Source organism: Gadus macrocephalus, chromosome 4 (assembly GCF_031168955.1).
Source record: "Gadus macrocephalus chromosome 4, ASM3116895v1".
In the NCBI taxonomy this organism is placed as follows: Eukaryota; Metazoa; Chordata; class Actinopteri; order Gadiformes; family Gadidae; genus Gadus; species Gadus macrocephalus.
The window spans coordinates 14,007,628-14,020,240 of NC_082385.1; the positions used below are offsets into that span (position 1 = coordinate 14,007,628).

Genomic DNA, 12,613 nt, shown 5'->3' on the forward strand with positions numbered 1-12,613 from the left:
TCATCCAGAGGGCGGTGGGCTGGGCAGGGGGGTGGGAGAGGCGTCCATGGGTTGGAGTTGGTTGACCATTGATTTTATATTTTATGCTTGCCCCTTGCATCTCCCACGCCTGTGTGTGTGTGTGTGTGTGTGTGTGTGTGTGTGTGTGTGTGTGTGTGTGTGTGTGTGTGTGTGTGTGTTTTAAATAGAGCTCAGAGCCTTAAAGCTTGGCATTGTGTTTGGTGGAGATATTGCTGGCTTTGTTTGTGCGCTTGTGTTGTGTTTGTGTCCACACTGTGAAGCAGAGAGGTCCGTGACTCCATCGCACCGTCTCACCAACAGCTGTTTGCTTTATGATTTATTAAGAATGACGCTACCGCCCAATCAGAGACCCCTACTCCTTCATAGGGTGTATGTGTATGAACCAATGACCTGGACTCTATGTAATGTAAGTGTGGCTGTGATTTATAGATTTATGTACAAGCATGATTACAAGTAGGTTCTGACCTTGGACGTTCTGTGTGTTCTGGCTGAAGAACAAGTCCTCATCAACCATGCAACACAAATGTATTTGCTACTGTTGTTTCTGAAGCATGCTGAAATATTGACCTGCCAGGGCACTTGGCAGGTCAACGTCTGAACAGTCCAAGAACAGCCCTCAGAATTGCCAATAGCCTATTGTTTATATTATTCATTTTTATGGTGCCATTTCCAAGGGAGCAGAATCATTCCATGTCCTTCATGCTCACCAATGTGTCAAGAGGAAAAGCCAAATGTTTCAACATGTAGCCCGGGGGTCCTGTCCTTTACACCCACGGACGGGAGGGTGCTGAGAGCGTTTCATCATGCTCCCCTCCACCTAGACACTGCACACCACAACCTGGTCAAGTATTGGCCTCAGCGCCCGTGACAGGTTCTGATTCATACAAACAGATAACGCACACACACATCTCTTCTGTGCTCGAGCTGCGGGTTGGAAACACAGATTCCTCCTTCAGCAGGAGAAGTAGTTTCCGTTGTGTGTGTGTGTGTGTGTGTGTGTGTGTGTGTGTGTGTGTGTGTGTGTGTGTGTGTGTGTGTGTGTGTGTGTGTGTGTGTGTGTGTGTGTGTGTGTGTGTGTGTGTGTGTCGTTCCTATGTATTTCCGTGTGTCCCATCTGTATTCCTTGTCTATGTCCGTGTGTAGCGCTCTTCTAGCATTGTGCTTGTATATCTCCATCTCTTCTGTGTCGTGTCGAGTCTAATCTGTTTCTGCTCCAGGGATCAGACCCGGCGTCTCACACCTGTCTCCTTGTCTTTGTTGTCTCTCCCCCCCCCCCCCTCCCCCATAGCACGGCGCCAGAGGAGGAGGACGAGGTCCTGCTGAGCCCGGAGGTGACCTACGGCCCCCCGGGGCTGGACCTGTCCTGCCCTGTTGCTCTGTCGGTGGCGCACTGCGCCGACCTCAGCGGCCCCGCCGACGCCACCTGGGCCGTCCGTCTGAAGAGGAGGACCCCGGAGAACAAGTGGGAGGTAACCTCACCGTCAACACAAACTAACGCTAGGCGAAGCAGGAGGAGAGAGAGAGACGACCAGAGCTTCTTCTGGGTTCGCCTCTCTCCTCCTTCAATCGGACGGTGAAGAGGGAAAACGGTAGACACCAAAAAAGTCAAGTCAACTTTATTGTCAATTTCAAAATATGTGCCAGACATACAGAGGAATCTAAATTGTATTTATCTCAGAAGGATCAAATTTGGTAAAATAAGATGCATAGTATTTACAATAAGATAAGTAATATTTACTACAAGATAATTAATATTAACAATAAGATAAGTTATATTTACAATAAGTGAGGTGATTCACTTTGGTGGTTATGAATCGTCCTCTTGTTTTTGTCAAACCGTGTCTTTTTATTGCCAGCGTGGGGGTGGGAGGGGGGCAGTGAGTGCAGAGCCATGGTTTAGGCCCCGATAATACCCCGAGCGCTGTAATTCGGTTGACATGACAACACTGTCGACATCAATCCAGGAGAACGTGGTGCGATGCGGTAGCGATGGGGCAGTGGATCCTCTGAAGTAAGTCCTCAAAGCAGATAGTTTCAGAACAAGCAAATTATTTTGCATTTATCATGGAAATGGTGTTCCAGGCTTTGGGCTGTCAAGGACATGGAGCCTGCTCCTGTTTAATATTTCAGCGGGTAAACCCATGAAGTGAGATGGCCGGCACTCTGTCTCCCTCTTCTTTGGGCTAATAGCACGGATTGAAAGAAGCCTGGAAATCTGCAGGAGTACTATATTTTTTGTCTATGTTATGAAGTGAAGGTTTAGTATACCTGCAAGTTTGGAGATCGTATTACAATCTAACCAGAGATATGCATTGCGTACACATGTTCATTTTAAGTCTTGTTCTCTCTTCAATAGTTTTATATCGCTAACATTGCATCTGCATCGGAGGAAAGTTATTTCCAACGGAAATTTTTTGGAGGCGGGGTGGTAAAGCAATCTGTGAGCGTGAGGCTCCTCACATGTAGCTCCTTCAAACCCCTCGTCTCATCCATCAGTCCATCTCCTTCCATCCATTCATCCACATTAGTGCATCCCCCAGCAGAATAGCCTCACGCGTGTTGGATACTCTTGTAATGTTAAGCTAACCCCATCAAAAGACATTGGGGACCTGGGGGCAGGATACCCCCCGCCCCCAGAGCCCCACACACTCTTCTGTTTTGCCTGCGGAGAAATCCTGTATGACCCCCCCCCCGCCCCTTGTCACTGTGTGTTTGTGTGTGTGAGTGTGTGTGTGTGTGGGTGTGTGTTTGTGTGTGTGAGTGTGTGTGTGTGTGTGTGTCTGTGTCTGTGTGTGGGTGACATTTACACAGGATGTAATTTGCCAGCAGCACGTGTCGCACAAAAAAAAAGGGGAGCCATGAAAAGAGCCATCATTTGTGTTTTATACGCCATCGGGAAAATACTGAGATGAGAAGAGAAGGAAAAAGGATTAAGTCCAGTAGGAGATGTCAGTGAGGAAGAACAGAAAAAAAGAGGGATGGATAGATGAGGGAGGGGGGGAGGGGGAGAGGGAGGGAGGGTGAAGATAGGAAATTGAAGGAGGGAAGGAACAAGAGAGCAAGGGAGGGAGGATTAAGGCAGGAGACTGAAGGAGGGAGATATGAGAGAGGGGGGAGAGGGAGGGCATGAGTTGTCCCTCAAGAAGAAGCAACAGCGTGACCCCTCTCTGTCAGTGTGAAATAATGAGCACTTTATCTCAAGCAAAATGTCTCCACGATCCCTGCTCCCCAGGCTTTACTGACATTACAGCTCTCTCTCTCTCTCTCTCTCTCTCTCTCTCTCTCTCTCTCTCTCTCTCTCTCTCTCTCTCTCTCTCTCTCTCTCTCTCTCTCTCTCTCGAATGCACATTCCGTGGCTCTCCCTCTCGTCCCCTTGGCTCCCTCTATCTTCATTTATCGTGTCTCTTAACGTGTACTCTTTTACCACAAGTACGTTTCTACCACTACTAAGCTTTTAGCCCTCTTCTTGGCTGCTCTGTGGGAAGGGAATGGCACAGAGAGCCTTTACACTGCAGCAACGCCTGGAGGACAAGAGCGGGAGAAGTTTGTCATTATTTTCACTTGTTTCCCCAAATGAAAAAGTATTTCTAGTGAGCTGTACACATTTTAGATTGAACAATCAGAATGCAGAACTGCACTTCAGGCTAGTGAGCGACACTACAGGCTAGTGCACGACATTCTGTCTTCCCCCTCTCTCCCTCACTTCCTCTTCCACTCTCTTCCATCTAGGTCGTAAAGTTAAATCTTGACGGTGCTTTACCTTAACCTGACTTAACCTTAATTTATGCTTGTTTTATGCCGCCATTAAATGTCTGGCTGCCTGTTCACCTCTTGCACTCCCTATATCCCTGGAATGAGGGTTTTCTCTTGTGCGCTCCCTCTCAAGGCTCCCTCCCTTTAGGATTTGGGGAGGATTTCCTTGGCCCTTCAGAGCGGTGGTTCTCAGACTAGGGGTTGGCACCAATGAAGCCTACTTGAAAAGTCACTGCACGTCGACCCTAAGCGCCATAATCAGGTCCATGGCGCACGGTGTGTATGGCTATCCGTCACGCACCCCTGAAACCGGAAGGTCTGCGGTGCAGATCCAGCAACGTGAGGCGCGTTGTTTCTACTCCCTTCCCTCGTGTTGTTGTCGGTTCTTATCGAAGACGCCTCTGAGGAGTGTCTGTGGGTCTGTCAGTATGATCCGTCAGTCCGGTGCCCTCCATGTGATTTGGTATAACACCACCGCCGAATCATTACAGTCGGAGCGGCGACTCCAGACACCAGGGCGGTGCGGGTGCAGGCCGCTCGCTCTCAGCACGCCATGCGTCACGCCGACCGCCGGTCACGCTCAAGTGGGTCCCAGCGGGGACCAGGAGGGTCTCAGCGGAGAGGAGACACTCTCCTACTGCTCTCTGATGTGTATGGGAAGGCCTACGTGTCTGGGCTGTTCCATCCATTGTTTTTATCAGAGGAAATAGACTATGTTACATAACTGTATATAGCAAAGAATAATGGGGTTTACAAAAAAAAAGAAAAAAACGTCTATGGGGGGGGGGGGGGTCTGGTACCCCAAGTGATTTCAGAGGGGGGGTCACGGCAGGAACAGGTTTTGGAACCCCTGCTTTAGAGGGCGTAGAAGCGGCCGGGGTCCTGAAGCCCGTTTTGGACTGGGCCTGGGAATGAGGGCTGCTTGTTCCAACATGGCTGACCAGTATCTTGCCTCAACAGGAAGTGATGTCCATGGACGAGGAGAGCACCTCCTGCTACGGCCTCCTGGAGGCGGAGCGGTGCCACCTGCTGGTGGGCCGCCCGGGCCGCTACGCCCTGGTGGGCCGGCCCCTGAGCCAGGCAGCCGCCAAGAGGCTGAGGCTGGCCGTGTTCGGGGGCCCCGACCTCAGCAACCCGCTGGGCTACAACCTGAGGGTGTACTGCGTGGACGACACCCCCCACGCCCTGCAGGTGAGGGGGGGGGGGGGGGGGGGGGGGGAGAGGGAGGGAGGAGGAGGAAGAGGGGGAGGGATGAGGGGGAGGAGAAGGAGGATGGGAGGAGGAGGAGGAAGAGGAGGAGGTAGGGCGATGAGTAGAAGGAAATGATGATGAGGCTTATAATGAGGGGAGGGTGATGAGGATGATTATAAGGATGAATAGAAAAAGGAGAGGGCGGAGTTGTTACGACGCTGGCCTACTGTACTCCTCATAACCTGGGTAGACAGTGGTTTGCTGAACTTGAGTATTGTTCTTTATCTTTCCCTGTGTGAGTGCAATCTAACCTATCTAGGGGGTTAGGTGCGAGGTACTCACCACAGGTCCACAGCCACCGTAGGCAAACAGCTCCGTGTCCCGCTGCACCGGCACCCCGTCTCCAGGTGACCAGCCCGCGCTTTGTATTCTTCTTTCAGTTCAGCGTATATCTAAAAATCCAAAAGGTTCTAATCTAAGTCGCCTAGCAATGCGTGTCCATCGGGAGACTCTCTTCCACTCTGAATCTCACCTCCCGACTCCAGACTCTCTACTCAGTCTCAAAACTCTGAGTTCCACCTGCCCACTCAGCTGTTGATACTTGCCTGTGCTGAGCACCTCAACGCCGCCCCCTCTGTGTGACGTCAGTAACTCTGTGTTACCCTAACCCTAAGCACCCTAAAACAAACCCTTTTCCTAGTATCGTCACAGGAGGTGATGAACAAGACCAATTCAATCGTTTTAGGTTTGAATGGAGAGTGTTTTAGGATTATTTTGAGGTTCAGTGGCATGTTTACATTACCATGAACGTCATCAGTTGGTTCAGAAGCTCTGACCACAATGCTCAACACAACACAATACAAAAGGGAGAGACGACAGCAACAGTCCAAATTTTCTGATAATATGTACGTTTCTAGACTTCCACTGACGGACTGGTTTGAGTTCCTCAGAACATGAGGTTAGTGGCCGTCAGCCTCCATCCAGAGACACAGCAACACAGTGCAGATCGCTCATAACAGCTCAAACAACACAGTACACAACTGAGCCATGCAGAAGTCTCGGGTCTCCTCCAGTCTCCAGACAGGTTTTGTAAGATAGAGGGTGATTCTGCAGGTTCATCTTCGGTATATTGGGCATACACACAAAATACTATAATGTATTGTACTTACATAATTAATTCCATTAGTCAATTATTGTTATTAGGGGTCCTACGAAATCTGTAGGAACCCTATTGTAATCGTTCGTTTTATTAGGGGTCCTATGAAAATCCGTAATATATGACTAGAAAGGGTAGATTCCATAGTATACCCGTGCCAAATTTCACCCGACATCTGAAAATAAAAATTGGATGTATTTGTTTGAAGTTGTCTTTCTGAACGGCAGCCATTGTACAATGCAGGCTGGGCTTTAAAGCGGTACTCACGTGATTAAAAAAAATTCTGTTTGACAGTGGATTTTGACACAGTATGCTTAGGAACATGGTTGGTGATTGTTTTGGTAAATGCTAAATTCCGGCAAACCAACCGACCAAGTTCACCATACCTCCACGTACAGAAGACTTCTATTGCTTAAAATATACGCTAATCTGCCCTTGGCAGTCTATGGTCATACTGTAATACCGTCGGTCACAATATCTGTCATACAGTCATACTGTCTGTCATATGGTCATACTGTCAGTCATACGGTCACACTGTCGGTCATACAGTGATACGGTCAGACAGCAGGACCCCCGTCATGGTTGCTTGCAACTATATTTATTATTATTATTATTATTATTATTGTTATTATTATTAATAGTTCAAAAGTCTGAAACAACAATAGGTTCAATATGCTTTTTGAACTGTAGATATTTTAGGCAAAATTTAATATGACATTTGTGGCAACCCGGCCGTTGCCAATTAAGGAGATGAAGAGCACCTGAGGAACCGGTGGAGAAGCAGCTTAAATAGCCTGCTTCTCCACTCATTCGGGGCTCTCTCAGCCATGTGGCTCGTGCCGGGAGGGAGCCGAGTGAGAGACAGTCGCGGGAGAAGCCCGGAGCAGGAGCCACGCCGACCTCACCGACGGACCGGACGAGGAGACCCCTCACCCTTTTTGCCCCAGTGTGGAAGAAACTTGAGTTACTGTATGATTTCCCCTTTCTTTTGTGAGCTGCAGTAATAAAACTGTTGCACCGCAACTGTCAGACATGCAAACGGCGCGCTTTTTGGCGCGAGACGCTTTTTTATCGTACATTTTGGGAACCTGTGTGGTTCGTGCAGATCTGAAGAGTTTTTTTTTTTCTTAATTGGGGGGGGGCGTAGATCGGTGCGTGCGTGCAGGTGTCAATATTCCGTAATCTGACTGACTGAGACCCCTCGAGCCTTCGAAGTAAAGGAAAGTGATTCCGGAAATGATTTTGTTAGGGGACCAATCACAGCCCTTGCCGTCGCGTCGACTGAAGGTTAAATATTGGATGCGCATGCGCACGTTAGAGTTTCGATCGGGCCCAGAAAATCAAGCCCGACCCGGCCCGAGCCCGTGCACATTCTGTCCGAGCCCGGCCCGACACGACACATTAACTGTAATTATGAGCCCGGGCCCACATTTATTTTAACACATATGTAACTTTGTACACATTTGTTACTAGGCCTACTCTGATAAATATATATGTAAGGGATAATGTATAGAACGCCGGTCATTATCGGGAAAATAAGCCCCGACAGGGCGAACAGTACACCGACACGCAGCGAAGGCGTCTTGCTTCGCCCTGAAGGGGCTTATTTTCTATAATGACCGGCGACGTTCTATAGGCCTACACAAGGGCGTCAGTTTGTTTTTAGAAGTGGTGGGGACAATAACCATAAGCTTGAGTGTGGTCTGAAAAGTGCTGGGTACCCTTATGTAAGCTATTCATCCAGTCAACGCTGCATTACAATATGCTCTACAGTGTATTGTCAGGTGTTGAAATTATTCGAATATTCGAATACCGGTTCGGAAAATTTGTATTTGAAGCTTAAATCAGTATTTCGGAGCTTCGTTATTTTATTTTTTTTCACGTACGTGACTTTACCAGAGCGAGGGAGGCAAACTATAAGCGTCAGCGACACCAAGCAGAGAAGCGAGAGAGGTGGAGGAAGAATATATATCTTGTTTCCCTTTACTTTATAACACATCATTAGCGGGATCTCTGGAGGAAAAGTAATACTTAAAACCTTAGCTTAGTTGTTTGTTTACGTTCGCTGTACAGCGCCGCGCCAATCAACTGTGACTGGCTTGCTGCAGAGCGTGAGCGTCTTGGGAATACCCGGTCAATATAATGGATATAATATGGACACATAAGACAATCAATATTCGGTATTTGTTATGGATTTATTGTACAAATTCACTGAAAAGATGCACGTTCCAGGATTAATTGAAAAATCTCCCGTAAGGGCTGAGATGGCAGAGAACAGCTGATTTGGAACGGAGCAACAGCTGTTCGCTTTCACGGGGAAAAACGAAGGAACTTCAACCTACTTAAGGCCTCCTAATTAACGGTCAAAAGCTATTAAATCGTCAACAAAATATGCAGATAATGTAAAAATCGGTTCGAGGGAGTATATAAGGATTATTAATGTTGTTTTTGATGGTGTTTTTTTCTGGAACGAGTATTCGAATATTCGCTCTGAAAAACCGAAGTATTCGAAGCCTGAAAAATGGCATTCGGGCCAGCCCTATGAAGATCCTATTCGAACAATAAAAGTTGAAAACCACAGTTTGTGTTTTGGCTTGTTTTGCAAAACGGCGTTGGAAACACCAGGGTATTGGCTCGGGATATGTAGGCCTAATACTAGTGCACACAGGACAAAGAACAGTGTTGGCAATTTAACACTTATCTTGACATCAACAAAGTTTACCAGACAAACAATGCCAGACTGTAAAGGGGGTACGAAATGAAACGAGGTACTGAGCATCAGCCTTTTGAAGACGAGCAAGGGCTGCTGGTAGCATGTTATGCTGCATTAAAAAAAGAAGAAAAATACAAGCACCCAGAGGAGAATTGCATCTGCCAAATCCTGACCACCAGTAAACACTTGCGAAGGACCAATGTAGACTTCACTCGTTACAACATCATAAGAAAATTGTCCGCAAATAAAATCCCCTTCAGTTTAGGATAATCACACAGGTTATGCGAGAACATATTTATGTCAGGATAGGCCTACCAGGCTCCAAGTCGTCACATATCTCAATCAGACAAAACCAACTATAACCACATTGGCATAGCAATCGCACCGTGTGTAGCTGCTACTAGCTGCAATCTATATATACAATGCATACTAACTGGAGAACCAACCAGAATCAGATCACAATCGCTTGGGACCGTGGGAAACCTTTGGCCAGGTCATCACGATTCACGAGCAAACAGAACCAGCAGCAAAGTTTACTAAACCAATTTCTTACCTTATGTGGCCCTCCACATGCAGGCTAGATAACGTATCCATATCGATATCCAGTGTCACAAACATGCTTTTTATAGGAAGCAAAAGGACCAGCTATTTTCTGAATAAAAATGTCAATTTTTGTTTTGTCTTTTTGATTAGTCGCGCCACACTTTCGCTGTGCACAGGCAAGTGTGCAGTTGGAAGTGGTCAGGGCTAAAATTAGAAGTCACGACTGAGGTGAATTCAGTGAAGCATAACTTTCCACTGTCTGACTTTTTCCAAAAAATTTAGAAAAAAGGATGTGCTAAATGCACACTCTGCATTAAAGAAATTAATTATGCCAGCAGGGGTGTACATGCCCTGTATGCACACTGTAAGGCAGACATTCATCGGAGGAAAGTGACAACAACAATAACTACACAACACAATAATAACACCCAGCTGCAATAGCACCCAGGTGCAACCCAGCTGTGAGCTGGGTTGCACCAACATGGATTAAATTAATCCTGGTTTAGGGTTAATCTAGGGTTAGTAAATCTAGGTTTAAACTGGTTTATAATTAATCCGAGATGCGTTGCACATCTTAGTTTTAACTCTGGATTAGTTAACCTAGTTTAAACAAGGATTAAAATAGGATTAGTTTGTGTTCAGTCTGCCATGATGGATCCCGGCGAAATGTGAACAAATTGCACAATATAATCCACAATTTTATATCTTTTTTCTATCCTACATCGTGAAAAAAAACAACTGTTCACGAGAGAGGGCTCGTGAATATATTCACGAGCTCACTTTTTGAATAAAGTTAACCGTTTATTTACCTTAACTGTTACAGTTGACACTGACAGTGAACACAAGTAGCTACATTTATTAAGAGATGGCACGTCAACGAGGATCAAACTTTTCCACATTTGAAAAGATGTTGCTGTCGGAATTGATGGAGGACTTTGGTATTATAATTGAGGATAAAAAGACTGACAGCGTTACCCTGGAAAAAAAGGAGGAGACCTGGGTCATGTTAGCGGAGCGCTTCAATGGCTCAACTGGCATTAAGGAGGCGAGGGACAAGTCACAACTGAAAGCCTGCTGGAAGAACTTAAAGGCAAAGGCAAAAAAGGATGCGGCAGAAGAGAGGAGGGGGATGTTTAAAACTGGCGGAGGACCACCACCAATGATTACGGACCCTCTATCGAAAAAAATCATTAATATGATCCCGCAGCAGATTTCCCCCCTCCCTAACCCATCGATGACGGCGCATTAGAGAGGAATGCAGCGACAGAAATCGAAAGTAAGTACCGTTAACTAGTAACCATAGCTCGTTAACTACATTTTATAACCGTTTTTATAATATTATTAATAACGTAACTTAGCAGGTTACAATAATGTGTCACCCCCTCTGTCCAAAGCCATTAATCGCAGCAATGAAAGCCTAACGTAAAAAAAAAAAAACGTTAAAATAGTAACGTTTGTCTTTAGCTGTGGGTATCCTTCTATTAATTTGTTTCATGTCTTCTGTGTTTTTGTTTGTTTAGCTGAGACTTTCATTGTGCTCGACCTGATTGAGCCACTGGAGCCGGATGATGGAAACCTGAGAGAAGAAGCAGCATCACCAGTGAATGCCCCTGCTGAAAAGCGCTCTAAGCTTGGCTGTCACCGGGAACTTCTGAGATTGGAGACAGAAAGATGCATGCTTGACATCGAAAATGCCCATATAAAAAAAGAAGTCCTTTTGCTTCAGAAAGAGGTCCTATCGCTTCAGAAGCAAAAGCTACTCGACATATGCGAGGCGCAACTATAATTTGTAATTAATGAAGTAGCCTAGTAATTAAGTAGTGAATGAATTCTGAAACTGTGATATCATTAACGTATTTATTTTTGAATAAGCAATTGCCTTCCCCCCTGTTTTGTGTTATATTTGTATGATAAAATGTTTCTTTCAATTCAATTGTCTCCTTGTCTTGATTTTCTGGTGAGTTCTTCTGGAGGAGAAAGTAAGAAGCATATAAATTAGTAAGTATGGGTTAAGGTAATCTAATGTAGAAGTGCCCTTAGTATCCATCAACATATACAATTATGTCAATACTGACCTGAATTATGCTGCAAAGTGATTTTCAATCAGTGTTCTCCTGACAGCATTGCCATTTGGGTTTGCAGCATTCTGCACTTGAGCATCTTCCAGGTCGTTCTGAAGTGGGTCCTCATCCACCTCTGGTAGCTCGTCTCCTACTCTCTTCCCAAAGTTATACAGCACAGCTACTGCAACGATGACGGCCAGGGTAGTGTCCACTTTTGTGCGGAGTCCCTCTTTTATGCATGGAAATCTCCGCTTCCACACACCAAATAGTCTCTCTATTATTCCTCTGGTTTGAATGTGGGAGTAATTGTAATTTTTCTCTGCCTGGGTCTGAGGGTTCAAAAGAGGTGTCGCAGGTAGGGGCGACATGCATAGCCATTGTCACCCACTAGGTGTCCATGGATGTCCCCTTCTTCCAGCAGCGCACAAAGTTGACTGTTGTCGAAGATACGGCTGTCATGTGTGGATCCTGGCCATCTCGCAACAACGTTTGTGATCCTGGCCTGGTCATCGCACACAACCTGGACATTAATCGAGCAGTAGCCCTTTCGATTGCGAAACAGTTCCCCATTCTCACCACCTGGATTGGTAATGGGAACGTGGGTGCAGTCAATAGCCCCAATTACTCCCGGAAAACCTGCTCTCCGATAGAATCCAGCTGTTGTCTCTCTCCTCGGTTCAAACCGTATATACTGACCCTTCAATCTGGCAATTGCCGTCGACACTCTTCTGACAATCCTGCAGACTGTGGATTTATGAACTCCAAAAAGATCCCCGTCAACCAACTGAAAACAGCCGGTAGCGTAAAATCGCAATGCTATTAAAAGCTGTTGAAGTGGTGGCACAGCAAAGTTCCTCTCACTTTGATGCTTGATAGCTGGTCCAACCTTCCCATTGAGGCATATGACAGATTCTTTGGTGAATCTATATCGCTGTGAAAACTCGCTATTTTCATAAAATTCCATTGGGTTTAATCTATCTCTAATTTTCCTGCGAGGAACTCTTTCCTCTAACGCCATCCAGCGAAGATATGCAGCCATGTTCTCAAGAAAACAGCGATAAACCTAACATAAACCTCCTCCAGAGGTGGTTTAAATATAACTGTTAAACCAGGATTAAACTAGGTTTGAAATTGCTGGTGCAACGGATTTAAATTTAATCTCAGTTTAAATTG

The 12,613-nt window shown here is 46.2% G+C and overlaps 1 protein-coding gene and 1 long non-coding RNA gene across 6 annotated transcripts in view; both read left to right on the forward strand.

The window, feature by feature from the left end:
• Nucleotides 1-12,613, forward strand: part of LOC132456154 (uncharacterized) — a 295,066-nt gene that overhangs the window by 146,670 nt on the left and 135,783 nt on the right. The gene's annotated exons all lie outside the window — the stretch shown is intronic.
• LOC132456149 (netrin receptor UNC5D-like) overlaps nucleotides 1-12,613 on the forward strand; it is a 147,650-nt gene that overhangs the window by 120,332 nt on the left and 14,705 nt on the right. For all 5 annotated transcript variants that reach the window (XM_060050388.1, XM_060050385.1, XM_060050386.1 and 2 more), the window contains 2 exons: nucleotides 1,310-1,490; nucleotides 4,735-4,965. In XM_060050388.1, coding sequence (XP_059906371.1) covers nucleotides 1,310-1,490; nucleotides 4,735-4,965 — 412 coding nt within the window. The remainder of the gene's footprint in view (nucleotides 1-1,309; nucleotides 1,491-4,734; nucleotides 4,966-12,613) is intronic.